The sequence below is a fragment of the Toxotes jaculatrix genome, chromosome 10 (genome assembly GCF_017976425.1).
Source record: "Toxotes jaculatrix isolate fToxJac2 chromosome 10, fToxJac2.pri, whole genome shotgun sequence".
NCBI lineage: Eukaryota > Metazoa > Chordata > Actinopteri > Toxotidae > Toxotes > Toxotes jaculatrix.
In genome coordinates this window covers 11,589,442-11,616,696 of record NC_054403.1, presented here as the reverse complement: position 1 = coordinate 11,616,696, position 27,255 = coordinate 11,589,442, and the positions used below count along the sequence as shown (strand labels likewise).

Genomic DNA, 27,255 nt, shown 5'->3' with positions numbered 1-27,255 from the left:
CTCCCTAGTCCAAATGTTTCTTGGTGAATACTGACTAGTTATTTGAACTGTTTTTTGTTTTTTCTTGCTTGCAGACCAGTTAGTTGGTCTATGTTTAAATTAAGTGCAGGGGCGCTGTCACAAAGGAGCACAATGTACCAGTGATGCATTTAATGGTTTTCCTCTCAACATGAGGGAATAGTAGTGTACGACATGGCTGAAAGAAAAACGGCGGCAGCAGTGTCCTCTCCAAACATGGTTATCTCTTTACATGATACGCATCTTGAGAAAAGGCACTTGGTGGATTAATATGGCACACATCCACATCGAGGCTCCAGAAAAACATCTTAAGCTCACCAGTGAAACAGTTGTTTATACATTTATCTCTGCTACATTATTGTTTGTTGCAGCCGGCGAGGGCTTACTCTTCAGTCCCTCTGTGGCACACCTGGACGTCTCCATGAGGAGCAAACGTGGGACGCAGAGAGCGAGGAGGATGGTCTTGTACTCTTTGCGGAAGTTTTGGTTTAGAAGTCCATATATGATGGCGTTGAGGCAGCTGTTGAAGTACGCCATAAAATAGCTTGTGACAAAGAGCCACTCGGGTATGTTTGGTGCAACTTTCACAGGATTTATAGCCACGGCCAGGCCTATGAGGTTAAGCGGAGCCCAGCATACTGCAAACAACACAAACACCATAAACATAGTTAGGAAGTTCCTCACATCGCTCGGTTTCAGTTTAGTCCTCTGCTCCGGTTTAACGCGATGTTTCACTTGAATCACCAGCACCCATATTCTCATGTAGCAGTAAGACACCACCAGCAGCGGGATCAGGAAGTGAATAATCACCACAGAGATGGTGTAGTACGAGCTGACCGTCTGGGCGAAGGTGCAGGAGTAGATGCGGGGATCGTACTGCAGCGACCCGACGAAGAAGTTGGGCACGGTGGCGAGGGCAGTGAGCAGCCAGGTGAGGCCCAGGTAGCAGCAGGTGTTCCTCAGGCTGTACAGACGGTCGTAGTGGAGGCTGTGGCAGATGTAGCAGTAGCGGTTGATGGCGATCGCTGTGATGTTGAAGATGGAGCCGATGACGCTGAGGCCCATGATGAAGCCGCTGGCCTGGCAGTGCAGGTCACCCATGGTCCAGTCATTGTGGAAGATGGCCGTCAGGACCAGAGGGTAGGGGTACAATGCCACCACCAGGTCTGCTACGGACAAACTCACCACGAAGATGTTGCCTGGGGGAACAGAAGAGGTTTTTAGACAACACACACACACACACACACACACACAAGAAAAGGGACCTAGACTGGTGTATAATTAAAGCACACAGCACTCCTTTTTCACTCTCCGCTCCGGGTTAAATTCCTCAAAATAAACTGGGTCACTGGAGGTATGACTGTGACTTCCATCAGAAAAGAGCAGCTTCATTGTGCCCTCTGCCCCCTTCATTGGGCTCATTTTGATGAGGCTTTTAGCATGTACCCTCCACTGCACTAATCTGGATCCAGGCGAACATTTTACCATCACATCTCTCCGTGTCACAACCTCTTTAGTTCTCACTGTACCTGCTTTTAACACCAGTAACATTTTTAGCCATACTAGTGGCTCTGTGGATGACAACGATGGTCCATTGGTCTGTCAATCCATCACTTTGGCCCAGACTGAAATATTATATTTATTTGGCTAGAAGCACCCATGATGCTCAGAGGATGAATCAAACTGATTCTGGCTATCCTCTGACTTTTCCTTTAGCACCACATGAGGTTTATAGCTTTGAGTGAAATATTTTGACAAGTATTGGATGGAATCCCATAAGTACAACTTATTGGGGTGCAGCTTTATCCTTAGTCTTGTTTAAAAGCTCGACAATCGAAAAATGTGTTTCCTTCCATATGCCATCATATTTTGTCAAGGAAACAAGAAGATAATTGTTAGAACTGTGCTTTTTATTTATTTATTTATTTTTTGGCCAGTTCATCGCAAAAATGTTCAATCAAGTGGCTCTTGTTTTAAATCTTTCTTTGCCCCTGGCAACGCAGCGCTGAATACAGAGTTTAAGCACATGGAAAAGAAAAAAATAAATAAAATAGAATTGAAAAAAAAAAAAAAACAGGACATGGGTAGTTTTAGTGTCTGATAACATCCAAACAAGTTCCTGTCCTCCTGAGGTCTAAGCTGATGGTGGTGTGACACTGGATCTCCTCAGAAGAAATGAATCATTGAAAATGACGTCTGATATTGTTACAGTGCAGCTGTTCTGGGTGGGGGAGAATAAAACAATAAATCGAATTCTAATGCTGCGCCAGATAAGAAGATAGATAACAAGGACATACACTGGAGCCATAATGCAGTTGCAGTGGTTGTTTCGCAGAAGAGGAATTAGCTTCATGTATGTTTTGAGTGGATGTTCAGGAGTAAATTAGCCCAGAGTTTGCTGCCATTTAAGTTTACCCAGCTTTTTAAACACAACATAATTGTGAGTAGTATCAAACTAATTAAAGCTACATAACAAAAATCTTTTTTTGTCATAATTATCCACTGCCTGTCATCTTATAGCCAGTTTCTCTTGTGCCATTACATCACTGGTTAGAATATAAATATAAAGATAATTTTTTTCGTAAATCATCGGTAAAGGATTACATACATAATGCGCCTCATTTTAACAACGTTTTGTGTAAGACGTTGGGGTGTTTCCAGAGTGAATATAACCTAAACAAACCTCCTGAGGTTGAAATGTGAAGGCGTAAGGCTCTCACTCAGACAACATCTGAAACAACAGCGTTGATTGGCAGATATGATGGGAGTGGATTTAAAACACATGTTGGCCATCAATCCTCAGCGTTCAAAGTCTCGTTATAATCCCCGCACCCCGGGGACAACACAGCTACAGTATGTTGTTTAGCAACCAGTCTAATTTTAATCTGCTTGCCTAACTTGATTCATCCAGTGCGGTGAAGAAAATAACAAAGAGCACACAACGTTATGAAACAATACAAAAACTATGTGTTGTTTTCTTCCTACCGTCTTAACTCGGGGGACTTTTCTGACGTTTTTCTCGGTTAAGAAGATGTGTGGTTTTTTTTTTTTTTTTTTTTTTTTAAATCAGACCTGGCACAGGTATTCACTCAAACAGCACGCGCCATCTCTCAAGCCTGCTGAGATGAAAAAGCATAAATGCATTTGCTCTCCATCCTCGAGTCAGCTCAGTGGGCAAATCTGTCAGATTGTATTTGTGATGCTCACAGTACTCGCTGCGTGCATTTGTCATTGTGCAGAGGTCTGATTCCTCGCTGACATCATGCGGCTCGGTGTTATCGTGTGCTCTGGCTGGACGGGGCATGCTCCAGCCTTACAGCTTTCTCTGGCTGAACCCTCTCTCCCCCTTATCATCAAGAGGATGAGGTAAGTGCTAAAACACTGCTGAGAGGATTGCTGTGAAGCGGCCAGATGACAGTCTTTGTTTTGCTGGCATTCATTATTAAAACACTGGACAAACCATTACCTCTCCAATTAACCAAGTTGGCCGGTCTGACGCTCATCACACCCAAACTCACAGCACTCAGAAGGATTATTGTTTCAGTCTGAATCAGCAGACCAACAAAGATACTCTCACGCATGGATATCAGAATAGAGCTATTATTATTGAGTCTGAGCTGAACAACCTGAGTATAACCTGGATGCCGATTGGTCACAGGCCATCAGGGACAGCTGACATGCAGTCTTTAACTTCTGTGACACCACTGTCTCTGTAATTATCTGATCTTATACTATTCTCTGGCAAAACTGTCAACCAAGAGAAAGGCTGCATCAAAGCAACCGCTTCTTTCTTTAAAGTGTCCTCATGAGAGTTGAGCGACCACCCAGAGAATTCCTCCTGCACGTCTCCCCCTCTTTGTCTGTCACATACAACATTTTTTTGGCAGATGAAAACATAAATCAAAACCCATCCAGCTGAGAAATATTCGGCTCTTTGTGAGCGAAATGAGATATTTGTCACCAGAATCATCCAGCACACACCAGGCAGCAGCATATTCAAAAACACGTTAGACCGAAACTGCCATATAATAATATAAACCCGCATATGTATTAAAAATAGACTCTGTATGCATTTATGGCACGGCGTTTCATTTCAGCTGAATAGTTTGTGAATAGTAAAAACAACAATGTTGGAAATAAAAGGGGAGTCATGGTGGAGCAGGAATAGGTACATAATGAAGTTGCGAGAGCAAGAGATAAACAAACCAAAAGACAAAACAAAAGCCTGGCAGCCGAGTCGATTTTCAATCTGACAACTTGCATTGCTGCGTGCGCGTGTGAATCTCAAGGGCTTATGTTCCTCTGTCAAACCCACCATCTGTATCCCACCACTCATACTGGAAACGTGATACACTACGCTTTGATTCACCCGGCTATATTTATACACCTTTGAAGGGAAGATGAATTCATAAAAATATGTAGGAGGGCTGGCATCGCTTGAATCCGGCTGAACGTCAGCAGCGTGCGGGCTTATTACTACAAGTGCATATCCCAAATTAGATTACATTCAACTCAGTCAGTCATGTTATCATAAATAAGCAAGAATAACCTTTTGGCAAGGGCATTAGTGCTGATGAATTAGTAGTGACTACTTCATGAACTCATGTTCAAGGGGCCAGAGAATTTTTTTTTTTTTTTCCTAAGAAGTTTAACATTAAACTGACTCAAGCTTGCCTTTTGGTGATGCAGCCTGCTATGAGCCTGGGCCAAAAATATCAGCGTCATCATCAAAGACCATCTACCAATCAGACCCCTAAATGTGGGGGAAAATAAGACTCACTGGCCCTGAGAGAAATCAGACCATCAGAACACAAGCGGTGGCTGGTGAGCAGCGTTTCACTTGTTAAGGGCACTCAGCACAGGAGAATGATGGTGAATGATGCAAACTTTAATAAAAGTGGCCTCCTATAGTACATGGAAAGATTGAACGTAATGTAAACATGAGATTACCTTATCCAGGTGTGGTATAGTCAGATAATCCTAATCTGATCTGATCCTACCTCCACACTTGAGAAAGCTAAATGTCATCCACTATTTCGTTGTGAGAAAAAGGAGACATGTTTAATGTACTGTGCTAAGTGATATTCCCCGTGGATCTGTGCTGTCAATTTAAATTGGCCTCTGGTTTGACTCACTCAAGTCCACTGACTCAATTAACCCCCCCCCCAACCCCCAAACCCCCCCTCTGGACTCTCCAGTTTTTAGGTTTTATTCATGACTGTAGAGTAACCGGATGCAATGCATGATTTAACAAAATTCAAGCCCATCCTCAATATTACACACACCCCACAACCCACAGCTTCTGACATGGAGGTGCAAGCTGCACACACACACACACACATATTTCATTCTTTCCTCCATCTGTTCCCCTTCATCCTTTTCTTTCTCCGTACCCCCCCTCCTCCACCCCTCCTCCCGCTTTCTCTCATGAGTGCATTTTGCGAGTGTATTTTTAGTATGGTTAACCCCAGTGGGAAAGTCTAGTGTTAACACCCCATTGGCAGTCCTATAGTGCCATGCTCTACCCTTTGAAGATTCACTGGATAGATCCTATTACATTTGCACACTTGAGAGAACCTGCAAACCTCTGAAAATGGAACACATGGTTCCCCCAATTCTCCCCAAAAACATATGAAGGTATTTGGACGCACAAATGTATTTGTCACACAGATGCACCAGCAAATTCGAAATATATACACATGCATGTGTTTTTTTTGTTTGTTTGGTTTTTTTTTAAGGTACAGGGATTGAGTGGTGGATAGCAGAGGGATATACGAGGCAGCGTGAAAGGCGGGTGCGTTGAAGTGAAGCAGAGCGGAAAGGTCCTGCTGTTGCTGCTGTGTGGGGAAGCAAACCAGCAGTCAGAATAGTGTGTAATGGAGAGAGGAGATGGGATGCTTTTCTTTTTGGTCTGACACACCAGATTCAACAAAAAGATATGTCTCAGTGTGGTCTTTACCTACTGTAAGTCATAAATCATACCTTTTATAGGCCCAGACGATGTTGTTGTATTACACTACACCTATCACCGCTTCACCAAACGCCCATCTATCACAGAAACTGATTTTTATGGCACACAGACTTTCTGCAGCTGTTCTTCAGCTGTGTCCATGCTGTCCTTCTGGAAACCCTGTACAATTAAACATTCATGCAAAGTGAGCCAAACCTATAAATAGCTTGTTAAGAACAGAGAGGAGATTGTTGATAGGCTAACAGCGGTAACAATTTCAGTCACTTAAGGACACCCTTGGAAAAAAAAAAAAATGATAGCATGAGATTTGAAGGGGGAGGCTCAAAGTTTCCAGTGGAGTTGAAGGTTTCTACTGATCGACAGGACGCCACAACACTGGTGAGGACTCTCATGCGATTGGACCTGCCAGTCAGTCCAATTAGAGCAGGAGAGCAGCAACACAAGGTCTGCAATCAGTGCAGTGTCCATAGTACACCAGCATGAGGAAGACTTTTGAACAGGCCATTTACCCCAGCCTCTTGTTTGAGACCAGTCGACTATGTAATTCTTTCCAAAACAGATAATCAAATTATTCTTCGGGCTCCTAAACTTCTCGCTGAACTGCCTGTGGCCGGTGTACATGAGAGCACAGTGGATGTGTTATGTAATCCATTTGAAATTGTAATTAAAAGCTCATTATGCCAAACACTCACTGACCTAATCCCGCCACCTAATTCCGCATGTTCTCATTATCATCATGTTGTGATCACTGAGTTTAGTCTTTTGCCTCAGCAGAGGGTTTTCCTGACTTTACTTTTAAAGCTAGAGCAGCTGAGTATGAAGCATTTGCATTTGTATTGGTTTAGGGACCGTGAGAAAACAACAGCCGTAATTTGGTGCAGCTCACTCAAACATCGCTGAATAAAAAAGGTGTTTTGAACCTTAAAGCTAGACTGTGCAACTTTGCTCCACAGTGTGTTGGCTACTTGTTTTAGTGTTGGTAAAGGTTTATGTTTGACATACGAAACGGAAACACAAGTAGAGAAGAGCTAAACGTTTACTGAATCGATTCCGTTTTTATAGTTTACTGACATTTTCTAAAAGCAGCCAGGAAAAGCCCCTGGTGCACAAATAAAGCTGTAGCTACAAAACACAGAGCAAAGGGGCTTTTTTTTTAACGATTTCGTCTTAACGGTTGTAAAAGGAAAACTGTGATGTTTCTTCTTTGAAAAGTTACACAAGCTCACATTAATCTATCAGTGGAAGCGTTTTCACGATAGACACTAACACGCACATTAGAACGTCTCCATCCAAACAGCAGGTCATTTTTATAAATTTTCATTTGTAAGTTTCTATCACCAGCAACTAAAAAGATCCAAATTTATTCCGTGTTTGTCATAAACTCATATGGTAGGTAAAAGTTAGCTACTTTACATTAGCAGCTACTAGATTATGATGGGAAAAATAACACCCGGATACAGACAGGAATGTTCTCCTCTGTATATTGTGGTGCACATCTTTGTGATCTAGCTTTTTTGATCTAATTATTTTATTATTGACCTTCATTTAGCCAAAAGAAAAATGATATTACAGTATCCCACCAGCTTTTATGTAGGAAACAATTCATGGACTAATTTCCAAAACAGGGCAAATAACTGGAAAATACAAAAACTGACTTAGTGGCCATTTGAAACAGCCACAGTCTAAAAAAACAAAGGGGGGGCAACTGAATGATGATGGTATATTTGCCAAGAAAGAAAAATGGCACTAAAGTGACCATAATACATATCTTCTACACCATCACTCTGCTTTTCCTGACACATCAAATGCAACACAACAAAATATGAGGTTGTTTTTGACTTAAAATCTGCACAAAGGGACACAGAAGCTACACAACAGCTTCTCTCACCTTGGCCGCTCACGGCACACTACAGGTCCCTCCTGTAAGGAGGGATGTGATTAATCTCAGATGGAGAAACCAAGGATAAAGCCAGGTGGAGGGAAGAGCGTGTGAGGGTGTCGTTATTTATGAAGAGATATGACAGGCAGACAGGCAAGGCTGTGGAAACTCCATCTCAGCGAGACTGGAGGCTCACTTCAGATAACAGCCTGACTGCTAAACGCAGGGGTCACACACCACACTTTATATTACATAATTTTAGCTATGAATGACGAGAGGAAAGGAGGGCATCCCAAATAGGTCACTGCAGGTCAGTGAAACAAATATTTGTCCAGATGTGAAGGAATAAAAGAGCCAGATGTTGCCTGATTTTTTTCTGAAATACAAACAAACTCTCACAATAATTTTGATCAGATGAAATAGTAACAATAATAATAACTTTTGCAGATTTTGTGTGTCTGCTTATTTCTAACATAGGCACATTTCACATATCTTTACCATTAAAGCTTTTTTTTTTTTCCTCCCTTTTCCTCCATCATTTATTTACATCGCCATAAAACAAACAAATCTCTGCGGGTCTATTTCAAAATCAGCACTTCATCTTTCCTTTATCTCTCACCTGCATTCCTGAGCTTTTTGTTTCTGTACACGGACAGGATGACTAGGACATTGCCCAGGATGTCTACCACGATGGTGAAGATCAGCACGCTGGCCAGCGCAGTGGACACTCCACCGGAAGAAGCGCTTAGTCCGCGGTCGCTCTCATTACGGGACAAACAGTTCGAGGCGTTCACGTCCTTCACCTCTAAATCCATCTCCCCTCAGGGTGCAGCGGCTTTGCTGGGAATCCTCCAGTGTTCACTTAAAAAAAACAATAAAACAAAACAATATTCATAGACCTAATAAATGCAAAAGCACTTTTCTGGAGGGAGTCCTGGAACTTCTTCAGGGTCGAAACCACGCTCCTCCGCCTGTGGAGCAGTGGCAGCTGGACGCGAGCCGTAACATGATTATTAGAATACTAATGCACTTTACGCATGCAGAGGGGAATTGAAGAAGTTCATTTCTAACGTGATAAAAAGGCCAGGAGCTCGTGTTTCACCGCCGTCCTCTGTGTGGTCCTCATGAGTCACCAAGGCTCTTCCTGCGCGCTGCTCCATTCTGCCAGGAGAGCTCGTCCAGAAGGCATGTGAGCGCTCTCCTGTGCGTAATGGAAATGCGAGGATGCGAAGCTGATACACGGGGGGCCACGGAGAGCCCCGAGTTGCCTTTAATAAAAACACAGTACTTCTGTTCATCTATGTCTGCGTGCAAGTCGACTGAAGAGATTGTTTTAAAAAAAAAAATCGGTCACATTTCAGATTTTGAGCTGTTTAAAAACAATAGTCTAAATGTTTTGCGCTCAGATCCGCTTCTCTGCACCACACTCATTAAATAACAAGCCCTGACATCCGGCTGAATGTGGAGCTGTGGAGAGCCGTGGCACGGATAGTGTACATTATATTCATTTGAAGGTTTACAACAGCAGCCATTAACCTTTTTTTTTTTTTTTCAACTGAACTCAACTGACTTCTCATGTGCATAGAAATGGCGCCTTCACGTGTCCAGCAGAGACCCTTGCAAACAGCGAAACACACACACACACACACACACACACACACACACACACAAGAACAAACGGTTAATGTTTTACAACAGAGAAGATAATATTATAAATTCTGCATTAGTGGTGTCATCTGGAGGTCACGGTTTTGTCAAGCAACACTTCAGAAACCATAAAACCCCCTGAAGAAGTTAAACTAAAGGAATCCATCATTTCTAGCCAGTTGGAGCTGTGAGTAATGAAATGCTGTCAGGGGAGTTTGGTAGTCTCACACTGAAGACATGTTCTTGACATCCAATGTTACTCCAATTGTATGTGAGCATGTTTTCATTAGGTTGCTGTGATCACGTTGTAGTGATTTCATGGTGAGGGTCAACTAAACTCTCAGTGTTTTGACTCTTATGTGTAATCTTTTAGACTATAATCTAAAAAGATATTCTGTTTTCATAACAGCTTTCACTTTGTTTAGTTTGCCATGGTTGCACGTATGTGTTGATGGTCACCACTGACCCGCACAGAAAAGGGCTGCAGAGCATCCCAACCAAAACATAATAAACATATTAGCTTTTGTTGTAATTACAGTACAGATTTTAAGTTAATTAAACCACTTTTAAAAAAGGTGGTAGACTATGCATCATTAGAAAGCTGAGGTGTGTTTAGTACATCACACTGAGTATACTAGTGTTCAGTATCATGTGGCAATCATCAAGAACTGATGGTGAAACTGATTTTGCGCTTATTTGTTGACTTATTTTATGGGATTTATTAAATTAATATTAGAGCCGTTATAATTCAGCTGTTGGATAAAATTCTGTAGTAGTACTCATGTTTTGATTTCATGGGAAAAATGTTCCATACTCTCTTGAAAAGTTGGTTTCCTAACTTAACTGCCAAAAACCCCCCTGATCGTATCTGAGCAGGATGTGTCATTGTTTTCTAAAAGCCCTGTTTTTCCCTGACCAGTGTGTTTGTATTTATCCAACGATAAGCTTAATTTTCAGCTGAGACTGAGCAGAGTAACCTGTCTGCGTCTGTGCCACTCCTGAACACATGGCACCTGTGACCCACAGCCACAGGGGGGGCCATGGAGATAAGACTTTCCTATCGCTTTGGTGTTTTAGTGTGGATGGTGTTGAAACTAATATTCCGAAATTTGCCAGTGTGGATGCATTTCATTATCAAACAGGCAGTGTTTTCTGTCAGTCAGTGCAGCCATCTGAAAAAATGGACCATTGCCAGGATCGTTCATCAGCTTTATCCAAGTGGTTTAACTGCGCCACCCTCAGTACAGATCTTGGAAACCAAATCTTCAAAGTGAACCGACTAAACTGAATCACCATTATCATCAATCGAATCAGTAACTTTTAGCAGTGGAGCTTCACCTACTGGTGACTGAAAAGCCCTGTTGATTAGATGTAAAGCTTCATTAAAAGCATGTGAAAAGGCTGTAAACTCAATCACATATGAACAGTGATGCACTCCAAAAAAAAAAAAAAAAAAAGTGAATGAACTACATGGTCGGTGAATACGAGTCTTTGAACTGAATTGGAATCATCAGAAACAGCTCATAGTGCACAGATGTAATGATGTGACATAACATACCCCGTATACCTCCATACATGTGTGGTGGGGAATCCTCCCCTACTCTAGGTGGAGCTGCTGAGTGCAGCCTTGAGCTAGTCCCTCCTAACTCCTCCTAATCAGGATCAAGTTATATAAGACACCTGCGACCTTTTGTGTCTCTTTTTGCTTCCTGCTCTGTCCCTGCTGTGGCTGTCCAGGTGCTGCGTTGCTTGTGAGGGGTTTTGATCCTAGTTTTTAACATCCTGTGGTGAGTTAGCCTACGACTGTTCTTTTTTTAATACCTTTTAAATAAGCAGTGTAAACTTGGTTAATGGTGTTTCCCCCACTTTTAGGTTTATCTGCACTATTGCTGTTTTGCCCCTTAGTTCGCCTCTTAGTTTGCCCCTTGCTCTTTTTAGACCTAAGTTTGCTCTTAGTTTGGCCTTGTTTTCTCCCTTGTTTTGCCCCTTGCTCTTTTTAGATATAGTTTGTCCCTTAATTTGCCTTTGTTGGACCTTAGTTTAACCTTTGTCTACTTGTTTAGATTTGTCTTTTACATTTAGTTGTGGCTGGTAGATTTAGTTTGACCTTTTGTTTTGATTTTTGCCTTGAGTTTAGTTTTCTGTTCCTTTAGTCATCTTTCTTTGATTTCTTTTGTTTGAATTTGCTTCTGGCCAGCTGGGTTACTTTGTATTTTTGCTTTGCTGATTATTATTGTTTATTGGGTTACATCATATTTTTTTGCTTGATTATTATTGTTCATTTGAACTTCACTGAACTGCATGTGAGTTAATACACAGGGACACTGTAGACTGCACCATTTGCTGTGAGGTTGCCGTGAGTTTGATTTGTTGCACCAAGGGTGAGTAGTGGTAGCACTCCTTTTGTGTAGTCTGCCTCTCTGCATGCGGCCTCTGCCTAGTGTTTTAACTTGAATTTTAAAATCTTAAATATGTTGTTCTTTCAAATTGAATGTCGAGGCCTTCCTCCTTTTTAGTATATATATTATAATAAAGTACATTTTAACTATTTCATTCAGTTGCCAGTGTTCTTTTCACCTTTTTTCTTTCTTTTTCAGCAGTTTCCATCAGTTCCAGTCTTTGCTTGTTTTTTTTTTTTGTGATTATTAAATAAATTTATAAATCTTTCAACTCATGTCTCTGCCTCAGTAATGTACCTGTGTGCCTTGTACTTTCACTAAGTATTTATGCTAGGAATTTCCTGGGGTGCAAGTCCCCAGGTGGCGTTGTCAGTGATTTCAATCTTCCCCTTACTGTCCCTCCCCACACATGGAAATCCATATCATGGTGCAAATCTCTACAAGTGAACTGTTTCTACTGGTTACACCACCTGTCTTTAATAGACTTGTTCCAGACACACAGAAAGCAGCCTCCATCCTCCATAACACATCTCTAACCAGATTTCTGCCCATTTTAACCATTTTAAATCATGAATTGGAAAATTTACCTGACAAACTACCAAACTGTCGTTCAGTTTGACACCCTTGCCCCAGGGAGGGAAGGTGACACTGTATAGCTTAAACATTTTTTTCATAACTTAACTACAGTACGAGGAGGAGCTCTCTCAGGAAAAGTATGAATATATAAATATGTAGCTGTGAAACTTTTCAGCCTTATGAAAAGCCCAAGACTTCCCCTCCTCCCACTGAGGTGTTATGTGGAGACCATTTATCTCTACATGTCTGACATTTTTTGATTTAGCAAAACACAGTAGATAAACAGGACAGACTTTCTTTTTGTTTTTTGCACTGTTTTAGTGAGTGGATCCAGTTTTTCTGCTGGCAGTGAGGTAAGATATGAAATAATGAGGCATTTGTTTTCACATTTAGACTTTAATAAGACTAGTGTCTTTATTTTCTAACAGTCCATCTGTGCGAAGTATGTGACAGGAAGATGCAGCCGCCACATCGACCATGTGCGTGGGTCTGACGGCAGAACCCATTTTAATGAATGCATGCTGTGTTGTATTTCTAAAAAGTAAGCACTGACTGTTTTTGTAAATATCACACAAATACAGTTTTGTGTGTATATCTCAATACAGTACCATGAAGCATGGAAATGTCTGCAGCAAGTCTGGTCAAAGCATGAACTCATCATTATAAAGTTTTTAAAAAAATAAATAAATCAGAGCATACTTTCATTTGTGGTCTGAAATGTGTTTCAGCACAAAATGTCAGCATGCATTATAATATACAGCAGTCTCTTTCATTTTTACAGAAAAGAGATGGAAATCTGTATCAGGAAAAAAATAAAAAAAAAGGCCCCTGCTGATGGAAGAGGAAATTCAATATCCTGTAGCAGCAGCACTTTGCTAAGCCTGATGCTTCCTTATTGCAAGATCACAAGGGCGTCTCTGCAGGGGTAGAATATAGGCGCCTGAAAAGGATAAATAAAATGTGATTGTGATGAGAAACTCCGTGTTTCAATTCACTTGTCATCTGCACGAGTTTTCTTCAAATCCGTGGTTTAATGGATCGTAAATTTGCTTACATCGAAGCTCCTTAAAGACATAAGCAGTGGTTGGGTCATTTTACCATTTGAGGATGTTGAACGTTGCCATAAAATGTTTGATTTCTGTCGTTAACCTGACGCTGTGCCAACACATGGTTTAATTGCTTTTACATAGAGGAAAATGTGGGTACCTGCCTCTCAATGTGAATCAGTGTCACTCTGTGATCTTTCAGTTCATACAAATACTGTGGCAATGTGATAAATGGTTACAAAACTCAACTTGTGTGACAAAAACGACCTCATCTCACCTTTGTCACATCCAGCTCCTGAGTCAGGTCCTGTTTGTCTGTGTGTTCCTTGAGACCAGTTTAGTTAGTTTCCTGTTTTACTTTGAAATTACCAACCCCATTGTCTTTTTTGAAGATTCACTTCCTGTCCTCCTTTGTTTCCCGCCTCTGTGATTACCTGTCCCGCCCCTAATGTGTTGCACCTGTGTCTAAATGTTTCCCCGCCTCCTAGTTTATTTAAGTCTTGGTCTCCCCTTTGTTCTCTTCCAGATTGTCTTTGTCTGTATAGTCAAGCATTCCAGCGTTTGTTCCTTGTGTTACTCCCTGTGTGTTTTGACCCTCCTTGCAGTTTTTCCTTTGCCTTATGATTTTGATACCTCTGCCTGATTTGGGACTGCCTTTCTGTGTACTGACCCTGTTTGGGTTGAAGACCAGCTTTTTGCCTCTTATTCCTGTGTACTCGAGTTGTCCCTTTCTGAGCCCTCACTCTCTGACATGATTACAACAGAGGCCCCTAAAAGTCCAAGAACAGTAATTGCAATATGCTGTTACAACCTCACTGCCTGAGTTTCTACGTGTAGTTCACTTTTTATGAGCGTTTTCTCCTCAGGGCGTCCTGTAGATGTACAGGGACGCTAACTGTCTTGGCATTCCTGCGTACATCAGTCAGACCCCCTCTGTCACATGCTTTCACACTGCTCGAACAAATCACACACTCACTCCATCATCAAAAAAAAAGTTATATAGGGATTGAAGCTGAGCACGTCTCCAGGATTTCTCTGTGCACAGGACAGTGCATGTCTGAACACCAGGGTTAGGGTTAGTCTAGTTTCTAGTCTTAGTTTCAGTCCATAAATAATAACATAGAGTGCAAAGGACACAGTTTGTGTGATATTTCACTGTGTTCAATAATTCATGTATGTATGTTACCAACTGAATATGAAAATGCAGCTCACAGCAAAAAGGTCCAGGGAAATTTCCCAAACGTTGCCTGAAGGATCTGTAAAACGTAGTTAACGTTCCCCTACGATAATTTTCTAAATAACCTGTAGAGAACCTTCAGAGGACATTATGGGAAGGTTCTCTAAAGGTTTCACAAAAATAAGCTTTAGAGGAAAAAGTTCCCAGGAAAGTTCTTTAAAGGCTGCCAAACGTGTTACCTCCAGGGATCCCCGTAGAGTTCAGGGAACCTTTAGGAAAGGTTCCCTGAAGGTTCCCTTGTTGCTGGGCTTTTAATAGGATTAAGAAAGAGTCTGTAACAGGTGAGACTGATGAAGCTCACCAGTAATGTCTCCCCGTGCCACAGAATGTAATCCCGGTTTGTATGTTTCCTCTGAGTTTATTAAAATAGCTTACCCGCAGGCATCATTCAGCAGCAGGATCGAAGTGTGCGTCTCCAAAGTGAGAGAGTCGCTGTGCACATTTGCTCACATGGCACAACAGTGGTAACATCATTAATTATACATAATTCACTCATTTTCAATGGCACCACCACCTCCTCTGCATTTGTTCCAGCAGAGCGATCTCCTCGTTCTCTGCTCTGTCACTACATTAAACCTCCTCAACAGACACCTTGGTGTGTCAGAGCAGCAAAAGCACATGTGAGATGATAAAATTAAAAGTGACTGCGTTGCATTTAGGTTATCTAACTCTATCCAGAGTCCTTGCCTGGTGCACTCTGGCTCACTGCCATGGCTTAGAAGCCATCGTTAACGAAACTTGTTTCACCTGTGCTTTTCCTGATTTCACAAGTCAGAATGTCTGCTGTTGCCTAAGTTAAACGTGTGCAGTTTTCAGAAATAGAAAGAGCCTTCCTAGTTTGTTATGCTACAAAATGTCATCATATCATCATAATTTTCCCATGATATACATTTTTCTACAAAGCTAAACAAATAAAAGTCTGTTATATTACTCTAACTGTCACCTCAAGGTCCATTTAGTGGCTGTTCTGGAGCTTTATTAACCAGTAGATGAAGTTTACTCAGTTCATTTCTTTCTTCTCATCCATGCTGGCTCAAATGTTGGGTTTCAAACTGAATCTTTAATTTGGAAACAGCAGCTGACAAAGCTGCCTCACAACAGGGTCCATGTAGTACTGGAGCTCATGATCATTTCACAATATCTCAATAAAAACTAGGGAGTATTGTGTCACAATCAGATATTTTCTCAAAATGTCATTAAGAAAAATAGCTGTCTTAATAATTTCTCAAAAAATCTTGTCCTGACATTTAAAAGTGGTGATATATTTGTTGAAAGCAGATTTACGTGATGAAACTAATGTCAAAATTTTCATCTAACTCACAATAAAAAAAATCAAATGTTGATGCATATCTTTAAATTGAATGCCCTTCACCTTATGATACACTGTTAATTAAGTCTCATTACTGATTTTAAGAGGATCAAAGTACATCAGCGACTCAGGTGAAAAACTTTAATCTTAATCACACTTAGTCCACTTTTATTTACCTCTCAATGTGCAAAACCAGACTCTTCATTTTATACTTTCCAAACATACTTTTCTAAAATCACACCACTGAACACTTACATACAGTTACATCTTTCCACTTACTATTACACCCTTTATTGCATAAGTTCTGTATCTCTGTGCCTTTTTTTTTTTTTTTTTTTTTAACCACAAGCTTTCAGTACTGTACATTGAAATATGGCTAGGATTGTTAGCATAATTACTTGGACACACAATGTGACAAAAATCTAAGGCACTAGAAGTCATAGACTACGGTCCGCATGTTCTGCTGAAGCACGCACAAATCTAGAACGACGGGGGTAAGGACAAAATATTCACGGCAGGCTTTTCTGCTCGGCAAATAAATGTGACATTAGAGTCATCACGTGGAAAATACAAAATTGGAGCACATGACTCATCACTTCTTCCTTAGCCAAAAATATAGGAACTCATGTATGAAGTCCATGTATTACACTGAGCCTAGTCTGTCTCCCAATCTGATTTACCCATAGAAAATGGATATATAGGCACAAATATGTCCTGGTGTGGCTAAACTCCGGTTGGGTTCAAGATCTGTGTCCGACAAAGCCTGAGAAGGGGAAACAGGTGACATCCAGCGATGGGAAGTCACAGCATCTTTTTAAACATCTGGACCATCACGGCCGATATGTTTTGATCACGTCTTTGATAGGCCTCCTGCATATCGGACAGCACGCATTGATCTGTCTCTTCAGCTTCACCCCACAGTCGTTGCACAGACACATGTGCCCGCAGGTGTAGATGACCGTGTCCACCTCTTGGTCGAAGCAAATGGTGCATTCTCCATTTTTTCCAGCAGGGGGCAGTTCTGAGGCAGTGAGACTGGGAGAGACGGGAGGACTGAGGGGGGAACTGGGAGCAGTCACTGGATGAAAGGAAAGAAGTGAAATGTGGGTCTTAAAACGCGGCAGACAACAGTTATTTTCATAATCACTTAATTTGCTGACTATTTTCTTTGCTAATCGTTTAATGTAGTTTTCCCATAAAAATTACTTTACTAACGACTCATTGATGATCAAATAGTTCAACTGATAAATCAATTAACTGACTAGTCGTTGCAGCTCTAGAATGTACCAAGTCATGGAGGAATATCTGTGACAGTATTAAAATCTAATATAAGTCAAGATATTCTGTGGTTGCCATAACAAAAGTGAGACAAAACCCCTTTCCCATGACTCGTCTAATATCACATACTGTACTGTACACCGTAAGAGCCTTCCTGCTGTGGCCCCATGAGGGTTTCTATATAAACTGCAGCATTAGACGTGCTGTCAACATTTGGTAACGTACCAAGAGAGGATTCAGAGGCAGAGGAGGATCTGTTGACACTGAACGCCAGATCTGAGTCACTGTCATCTGGACTGCTGCTCTGGGAAGAGCTGGGGGATGTGGAGGGAGGACTGGACTGCAGAGTTCCTGTGTGACAAAGATAAACACACAAGAACAAACCCCAGATAATTAGACTCATGTGGGGCCTTTAAATGTGGCATTCAGACAGTGTGAATACTTAACTGTAGTTGCTATCATCTCAATACTGTGTGTCTTTGAAGTGTTTGAATGTGGCAACAGAATGTAAGGCTGGCCTTCACCAGTCAGATTAGATATGCATATTTGTATTACATGAAGTTTCTTTTAGCTGTTTTTGTTTGAGGATAATAATGTTGGATCAAAAACCGGTGAGAATGGGATCTGAGCTGACGGGAGTGCGTGTGGGAGTAGGACAGATAGGTCACAGCTCAAAGCTGAACAGGCACATGCAGACATAAACTACTCAGCTGCATTCCTTTAGTGTGGGAAAAAATAAAATTGCAGGGACTGTCTAGACTCAAGAATAGACTGTGAGAGTGTGTGTCCTTTTTGGGAATTTATCAGGTTAGTATTAAAGCAAAAGTTCACGACATTTTGGGAAATATCTGCTTTCTGGTGGAATGAGAAGAATGATACCACTCTCCTTTCTGTCCATTACACATGAGGCTACAACCAGCAGCTGCTTAGCTTATCTCGAAAGACACAGATTTAGAATTGTATTATCGGACTCACGGTGGATAGTTAAAAAAAATTAAAATTGATGCAGCCGAACCAGAGATATCATCTCTTTTTAGTCCACACATTCTTCTTCTTTGTCAAAAACCTGGTGCCTGCATCACCCAAAATGCAATTCAACCACTGACAGTTTAGTCAGAGATTTGGGAGTGTTAAGCCAGTAATGAGTAATGAGTAATGGCTAAAAGCAAATCGGTCTCATCTAATGACAATAATTATCCAAATAAAACGGTTATTTTAGGAATTTTCATGCAAATAGAACGATAGTTTTGGTTTCTGATGTTTCTGTGTGTACACCATTTTGGCTGCAGTAAATAAACTCAGCTCACCTAGTATCCTGAGTCTGTTGACAGCCCCATGCAGGGTGAAAAAGGCCCACAGGACCTGAGAGGAATCCACACAGAGCAGCCGGCCACGTCCCACTCCGTTCACCCCGTGGTGCACCTCTCCGCTGGGCAGCAGACTGAAGCTGAGCACGTCTCCAGAGCAAGGCATGGTAAAGTCCCGGTGCACCACCCAATACTCTTTACGGTCCAGGAGAACCTCAGGGTCAGCCGGGAGGTCCCCAGCGTGTAGACTAGCCGGGTCACAGGATGTTAAACCAAACAAGAGCGCCCCAAAGTAGGGAAGGCCCAGGTGGCCAACTTCCACGTACAAAGTCTCACCCACATGCAGGGGCCGGTCACTGAACACCAGAGTCCGACTGCTGTCCAGAAAGTGGATGCAGGCGGCTGAGCGGTCTGCAGAGAGTATTACATCAGAGCCACGGACGGGGTGAAAGTGCAAGTCATTGTCCAGCGGGGAAGGAAGGCCCCGGACCACCCTCGGGACGCTGAATCCATTGGAGGCAGATGAGGAAGGTGTGGAAGAGGAAGAGGTGGAAGAGCAGCAGGGGATGAGCTGAGTGTAGTTATTGAGCTGGAGGTTGGCCATCTTGGCAGCAGCAGTCTGGTTGTTCTCCAGCTGATTGTTGCTGTAATTGGCTGAGTCGTGGCTGCTCTGGGGCAGATAGGCACTCAGACGGGCCGCACTCAGGCAGCTGGACCCCACACTCTCAGCAAACGTGCTTTCTGTGGTGGAGAAGATGGACAAACAAGTCCGTGACTTGGACACAGAATCATATGATCTGTCTCGAGTAAGCTCAGGTCACTTCCATCCTTTGTGCTCCTTTTTTCTTTCTTTCTACTATGATGCCTGAGGAAAAGCATTTAAGCTCTGAGATACGCTCTGACCATGTTACTGCAGCCTCTTCGATGTTTGTTTTTTCTCTGTGTGCGTGTTTTTTGTTTTTGTTTTTTTGTGGGGTCATTATAAGGCTGAAAGTAACGATTCATTTTATTGATTATTTTTTTGATTAATGGATTAACAGTGTATGAAACATGCAAGAGAAAATAGTGAAAAATGTCCATTACAGTGTCTTAGATCTTAGAGCGACCAACAGTTCAAAACCTTAAGATTTTCAGTTCATTGTCACAGAATTCAAATTAAATCCAAAATATTCACAGTTAAGAAGCTGGAACCAGGAAATATTTAGCTTTTAACAATTAATGAATTATTAAATTAGTTGCCAGTTCATTTTTTTAGTTGATCAACTAATCGATTCATTGACTTATCATGTCTAGAACATGAGAAACTTTATTAAATTATTTCATGCATGCAAGGAGCTAGTACTGAGGTTGTATGTGATGTGCAAGCAAGTGGGTAAAGTTTCACAAAAAGAGATTCAAATTATCAACAGAAAAATTTAAATTTACAAAATGACATTCCTGCTAATTTTCGTTTTGTCACAAATGTATTTACTGCACATTCATTACTACTTGATACTTGTTCCCACTTTCGCACAGTAAACCACTGGTTGCTGTCGAGGTGCAGGATAAAACCTACTGAAAGACACTCCTAGTAACCAATCAGAAATTTCGAATGAGCGTCTACGCTTGTGTTGACATTTGTTGTGGAGGTTTTGAGTACAAATAAGCTGTGTCCGCAGCCGTTTATTTGACATTCGCCAGTTTATTTACCGCCCCTATTTCATTTCCTTTCTTCCCTGACATGAGTTCTCTAAACTCATACACAGACACATTCATACTCAGAGCTCATAGTAGAGCTGAATTTCTCTGTGTATGAGCAGCTGATATAAACAAGTCTGGCACTAGTAGTCCTGCTGGAGCAGTTGAGCACACTGGCCCCTCACCAAAGCTCCTGGGATCTGCCGTCTTGACCAAACATGGCCATGGCTCCTGTCAGACTGAGGATAAACACACCCAGTGAGTACGAGAGGGAACCACAGGGAAGAGAATGATGGAAATGAAGGAGGCGTAGCGGGAGAAAGCGACAAAGCGCGGGAAAGTGATAGTAAAAGAGTGTTAAAGGAGAAGCAGGGAGATTGATGATGACTTCTGATGCGTAAAACCTGTTTATCTCTTACTGTTTTGTCAGTCAGTCTGGGAGGGAGAGGTTCTGTGTTTTGTTTTTTGTTTTTTAGACAAATACAGACTAGTTTTATCAGAGGGACCATTGAGTCATAGAACAGCCCCAAGCAGCACTACCTACTCCGACTATATGGGCCGGTGCTGCTGCAGAGCTACGTGGCACAGCTGCTCTCTGAACTCTCAGGAAGCTGCTTAAATTAGCTATGAATGTGTTGACGCTATAAAAATAAGTTTCAGGGCTGTCGAACCATGGTCAAAATACCTAGACTGCCTAGCTGACAGATGAAGTTGATTCCAATCAAAAAAAAAAAAAAGAAAAAAAATTCCACACCTCTGGATATATATATGTGATTATTAATGATGTATTGTGTCAAGATTCGTAACCAGGCTGTTGTAAAATTTGTTCCTCTTTTTTGCGTCGCTTGGCTGCAGTCATGACAAAAGTATTTTATAGGAGTGTTTTCACAGAGTGAGTCATCAACATGGCAAAATGCTTACCGAGCAGCGTGACCTCCTGAGTGATGCCGTAGATATCTATGATGGCCCAGAGTGGACAGCCAATGCTGAGCCCACAGTGGAAGAGGATGGGCTCTCCATCATTGATGCTGTAGAAAACTCTTCCATGGCGATCAGCCCAGAATGACAATACGTTGTCCTTCAAGGCCAGTCTTTCAGGCAGGGCTTTGGCCCAGTAGCCAGGCCGTGTCACCAGGTCTGGGCAGGCGTACTTGGGGATGTCGGTAGCGACCAGTTCGCTGGGGTCCAGACTGGTGAAACCAAAGCGTAGAGCCCCACTCCAGCCGGTGTGCACACCAGTTAGGCGAAGACGCACCTGATTGAACAGCAAATATATTAATACACTTATATTCTTTAAATCTCTAGCTCTTAAAAATCAGAGTGAGTAAAAACAAACCTTCTCATAGAGGTGGACAGGCCGATGGCTGAATGTGATCCCGTTACAGAAACTGTTCTTGCGAGTGGCTCGGCGAAGCTGACCATCCAGCCTGATGTTCTTGCCTTTGGCATGGGGATGAAAGCGGGGTGACTCCATGTTGATGCTGACCGGAGGAGCGGACGTTCTTCTCTCCACACCAGCTCCATTGTTAGGCAGGGTGTAGTACTGCCTGTTGGCCACCGGGCGGGGTTGCAGAGTCGTATCTGTGGGTGCAAAAACATTAGGGACAGACCCATAAAAGATTCAACCTGATCAACTAAATTAGAGGTCAACATGGTGTGTGAACAGTGGGGCTGCTGTTGTGTGACTCAGACAAGGTCAAGCTAGTAATGTTAGCGACACCAGCTGTTGGAAAAAGAGGCAAACATATCCACACACAATAACTCGTTCGCAAGTGGCCCATGGCAGTTGGTTTAGAGGGCAGAGGCCAGTTATGTAAAGGAGCCCGCAGCCTCACACACTTCCTTTCCCACACTGACACTATGAAGCCTCTCTGCTCCTCTCAACAAGTACATCAAGTACAATAGTCTCTTTTAGCATGTAACCCACATTTACAGTATAAGAAGCCAAACTGTCCCAAATCCGTCCTTTAACCACATCCATATGGGACATTTATATAACAGAAAATTAAACAAGGTAAATTTAGACAAAAACCCAGATGTATATATTACTGGGAAGCAGTAAAAAGGGACATTTGTCAACATCAATCAACACAGATTCAAGCACACCTATTATTAGTAGAATCATAGGAAAGAATTATATATACACATATATATATGTATATATACATATATAGTCAACAACAGCCCTGATAAGTCTTCCTCTTATTTATGGGCTACACACACCCTTGGCCTACAGCATAAACAAACCCTGAATATCCCTTTTCATTCCTCCACAGTTATCTTCAGAAGCGGAGAATGAATCACACAGTGCCTAGTCAGTAAAGAAATACCCAAATAAAAGGCTTAATCTTTGATCTTCACAGGAGTTAATGTCCTACTTGGGGAAAGAATTTCTTGATGAGCATCGCGAAACGAATTAACAAGGATCAGAAATCAAACAAGACAAACTGAGCATCGGCTTAAACGCGATTTGGATCGTTTGGGTTTAATATTAAATAAAATGAAAGCTGTGGATGAGTGTTTATGGTATAGAATGGCTGAAATCCAATATTCAAAGGGAGGCTGTGTTTCTACTCTCCTCCAGGGCCACAGAGTGATTACATTTCTGTTTAAAATTCACTGTGATCTGCTGTAAAGACAATAACTCAGTGAAATGTTTCACAGTACATTTCCTAAATTAGACATTATCACTGATTATATTCTAAACTATGAAGCAGCAGCAAGAACATCTGTAACATCTCAAATGATGTACGGGTGCTGCTTTTCTTTCTGCTCAGAGCATTTGGCTTTGGAAGGAGTAGGATATACTTTGAGTTAAGTGTATGGAGGAAAACACGTTGAGGGTTAGCTTATAGGCCTCAGGCTCAGCTGCCTCTCTGACAGAGTGATGTACTGTGAGTCTGCAGTCAAAAGAGCTACAGTGAGGACTGATATAGACGCTTGCCATTATTAGATGAAAGGCATAGCACAATAGATCATGAGGCGAGGGACAGCTTACAGCATAGTCAATGTTAGCCCCCGTTTGTGCCTCTCACGTATTACCATTACTTTTGAGTCACAGAGCATAAGCATCCTATTTACTGAAAAATAAATATCCAGCAACCTTTGAAAAATACAGATGGTCATTTCATAAAACGTACATCTGATTTGATTGTTTTTTGAGAATCCTAAGATGATTCCTCAATCCATCCCTGTGGAGTTTTGATCTTCTAATAACGCTATGGAGCACTTTTTTTAATTTTTAAAATTTTGAATTTTAAATTTCTTTTTTTTTTTATGAGTGAGTCCTCATTTTATTTGCTTTGTGCACACATATTTCCATGTACGTGACGCGACGCACATTCCTGCCAACAGTTTCACACTATTTCACTGATCTACAGGTGGCGGTAATTTGCCAAGAAACGAGGATGAAGAGGACAGCTGGCAAGTAAATGAGTGTAAATATGCAGATTTCAAAGTGTTCAAAAAAAATCAGCTCAACAAATGTTTTATGAGGAAGGAAACACATTCAACATTTTTTTAGACGGTAAAGATACACACAAAGCTTTTTCGTTAACACTGAACCCCTATTCAAAAGAAAGCTTGACATGGCATCCTTTAAAAAATTGCTATCATTTGTAATTGTCTATATTAATGTTACTTTCTAATCTACTTTCAATCAAAAAGGTGCTTCAGTATTTTTCTTGTGTTGCACTTCAGAAACAGAAATCTTTCTTCTCGTGCAGCTGAGAGCTGGTTGCTTAATTCTATGACCCCGAATGCAATGTTGGTACATAAGAGGTCCAAACTGGGGCTAGGTCAATGTTGGCGATGGATGACTACTCAGACAAGACTGTCCTCCCCTAAAAAAACAACCCTATAGGTTGTCTCTGCAAGTACGGCCCGTGGTTCTGTTGTTAGGCGACCTCTTGCGGTGGTATAGTAATTATTACAGGAGCAAAGAAGGAAGTCAGGTAATGTTTAATAAAGAGCAACAAAGTCCACATAACGAGTTTCCTGTTTGACTGGAAACAAAGGTCCTCTAACAAATTTATCAAATTTATCAAACACAAACCCAAACCACAGTCTTTCCCTAAACCTAACCAAGTAGTTTTTACGCCTAAACCCAGATAAACCATGGGTGCTGCACTACTACGCCTAACCTTGTGTTTATTATTGTAACCATGACAACTAAAGTCTGGTACACCTGCCGCCGTAGGGGCACGCTCCTATGGGTCAACTCAGAGGCTGGGGACAAATGACCTACATGGTAGTTCTGGTGGGAGGACTCAGACCCCCCTTTTTTTCCCTAATCATGAGACACAGGTTGATGTTAGCCTTTGAGGCAAGCCTGTTAGTGTACTGTTACGAGGACTGAACAGCAGTGTCAGTGATACCTGATGGTCCCTGTAGCTGGAACCACCAAAAGAGACTGGTCCAGGCAGTTGATCAGAAAGGTGGTTATCAGTTAAAATTCAGCTGCAGTTTTTATGTTTTGCTGCTGTCAAAAGCAACTATCGCTTACAGTATTTCTGCAAGAACCCATGTTATTCAATTATTTGGGGAAAGAAACAGCCGGGTATCGGGAACTTTGTCTCCGTGTCTTGTTCCTAATGAAGGAAAAAGGACAAATAAATGCAATCATAAGACTGCACAAGACACACTGCCGTGCCAAGGAAAGCTTTTTGAAATGTAAAACTGATTATGTGCATTCGTCAGAGTTATCTTTGGCCACAAGATGATCAGGCTCTTTATTCTCTCGTATCTCTAGGGTGTATGTGTTCATCATACTGTAACTCATTCACTGCGCAGGACATGAGCTTTGGTGGATCTTGGGGGGAATTTCAGGGTCTGTTCAGTTGCATCTCTGTTTCTAGAAGTTGATAACATGAATTTCCTGGTAAAAAAAAAAAACACCTCAATGACATCACTTGAAACTGCTTTTGCAGCTGTTATAATGACTTCTTCAGGACACATAGGCCAGCAAAATAACTCTGTGGGAACCTACTTTATGACATATTGTGCACATTGCTTCTGCTGACCCATAAAACAGATATTCTATTAATTCCATGTTAATCAATACCATACAGTGCAAGCAATGGGACGCAGGCTGCTCCTGCTCTTCTGTAACTAACTGTTCTCAGTCCAAACCTGATGTCAGCTGGCAATAACCGCATCGTTTAGCCACCAAGTGAGTCTCTTGGGGGGGGGGGGGGGGGGGGGGAGTATGATAGACATTAAATCAAAGTGATATGGGGAGCTGATTATCAAGTAATATGCTCCTGGTGTCATGACAAAGTGGTTCGGAGAGCGACATTCTCAGAGCTCATTATGACCGTTTTATGCAAAAACTGAGGCTGACAATCAAGTTGCATGCAGTAAGAAGTCTCTGGCAATCACTTGAGGTTGTAATTTGCATAAGACAGATTTTCTACATGAGAAAACTACAGAATATTTACCAGGCAATGTTGTAGTATTTTTTTTAAGTGTTTGTCTAGTTCCTAGTTGAGATTTAATAATTCACGTTCTTCATGGTCTTCTATTTTCTATTTTCTTATCAATGTCTTATATGTCCTCATGTGTGATTTGGCTACTGCAATACAACAGTTTCCATACAATCTATGTGACACTCAAAAAGCAGAAACTAATGTGCCACTTAATACACTGGATACTTTGATTTCAAGTCATCTGGGAACTGGTCCTTTGTCTGTTACAATCAGAGATGTAATGGACTTCCAGTCAAGTTCCAGTGCTAAATAATATTTGATGTGAATCCTCATAGATCCAACTGATCTGTTAACTGAGGATTGATTCTTTGGCAATTAAAAACAAAAAAACAAAAAAGGGTTTCTTGAAAATACCGACTGTGGTTGATGATGGTGGTCCTTGCGAGCTTTAAGCTGATCATCATCATTCCATCATTTATTTTTTTCTTTTCCTTTTTTCTTTCAGATTTAAGGCTGCTTCATCATGATTTAGATCCTATAGGCGAAAAGTGAATTTGCTGAGAAACGCGGCTGCCGGAGCGCTTTCGCTTAGATTCGCTCCCTGGGAATCACGCTCAGCTCCCCCGTGATGGGAAGCGCGTCTCTACGCAGAGCGAACACAAGTAGAGGAATTGGGACAAGCCATGTGTATCTCCTGCTATCAAGCCGTTTCGCACAGGCACCTCTTCGCGTGTGCACGTGTTTATGTGTGCGTGTGTTCATTACAAGCCTCGTGAATGATAAATGAATAATGAAGTCTCACCTATTAAAGGTTTAGGTGTCGTATTCCCCATTATATCCAGAAATTCCTCGCACAGGCTGACAAGTTCATTCGGATTGCAATATTTCTCTGTCCATCCATGTATCCTCGATCTGATGAGTATCTGCCTGGAACCCGTTCAGTCTGAGTATCGGTGCCTTCAAATCGCGCCGTATCTCCCCGCTGAAGCATGGGCACGCTCTTCTTAATGTCAAACCCAAGCCGCTGCGACAGGCAGACACCTCCAACTGGCGCACAGCAGCCCCCTCCTTTCTTTAGTACAGACTCCCCTCTGCACGACGTTAAAGACACAGTAAGCAGAGATCCCCCCCCCCCCCCCCCCTCAAAAGCATCACACTGCCTCTGAATAATTCGTTTAATAATTCACTCAAAGCCTATGATGAAGCCTAATGAGTGTGTAGCCTTTAGGACAAACATCAAGCTTGAGGGGGATGTGTACTCTGAAGGAAGGGAGCCTGTCAGTGCATTTGCATATAGAGGTTCATGCAGGCAGAATAGTGCAAACTTTGATAACATTAAAAATTATTACAAGATCATTATGGCTGTTTGACAGATCTTTTGATCTCATTCTGAAGGGGTTAAACTGATCTGAATACAGAGTCCAGATTTCCAAGATTATTGATCCATATGTGGGCTCAGATTTTTTTTTTCAAAATCACAGATCC

The 27,255-nt window shown here is 41.8% G+C and overlaps 2 protein-coding genes across 3 annotated transcripts; both read right to left on the bottom strand.

Moving 5' to 3' along the window:
- Positions 1 to 312: 312 nt before the first annotated feature.
- mtnr1c (melatonin receptor 1C) lies at positions 313 to 8,683 on the bottom strand. Its single transcript, XM_041048105.1, has 2 exons — positions 8,488 to 8,683; positions 313 to 1,217 (listed from the first exon to the last, which is right to left on the bottom strand). Exons 1-2 carry the CDS (start codon positions 8,681 to 8,683, stop codon positions 352 to 354), a joined length of 1,062 nt encoding a protein of 353 aa, XP_040904039.1. The 3' UTR covers positions 313 to 351.
- Positions 8,684 to 16,233: 7,550 nt separating this feature from the next.
- neurl1b (neuralized E3 ubiquitin protein ligase 1B) lies at positions 16,234 to 26,803 on the bottom strand. 2 transcript variants are annotated; one of them, XM_041048977.1, is made up of 6 exons: positions 26,573 to 26,803; positions 21,681 to 21,925; positions 21,266 to 21,599; positions 18,668 to 19,408; positions 17,586 to 17,711; positions 16,234 to 17,160 (listed from the first exon to the last, which is right to left on the bottom strand). In XM_041048977.1, exons 1-6 carry the CDS (start codon positions 26,601 to 26,603, stop codon positions 16,913 to 16,915), a joined length of 1,725 nt encoding a protein of 574 aa, XP_040904911.1. In that variant the 5' UTR covers positions 26,604 to 26,803; the 3' UTR covers positions 16,234 to 16,912. The 2 variants fall into 2 exon arrangements, with proteins under 2 accessions (XP_040904911.1, XP_040904910.1); XM_041048976.1 differs by lacking the exon at positions 26,573 to 26,803 and adding an exon at positions 26,189 to 26,269.
- Between the last annotated feature and the right edge of the window lie 452 nt (positions 26,804 to 27,255).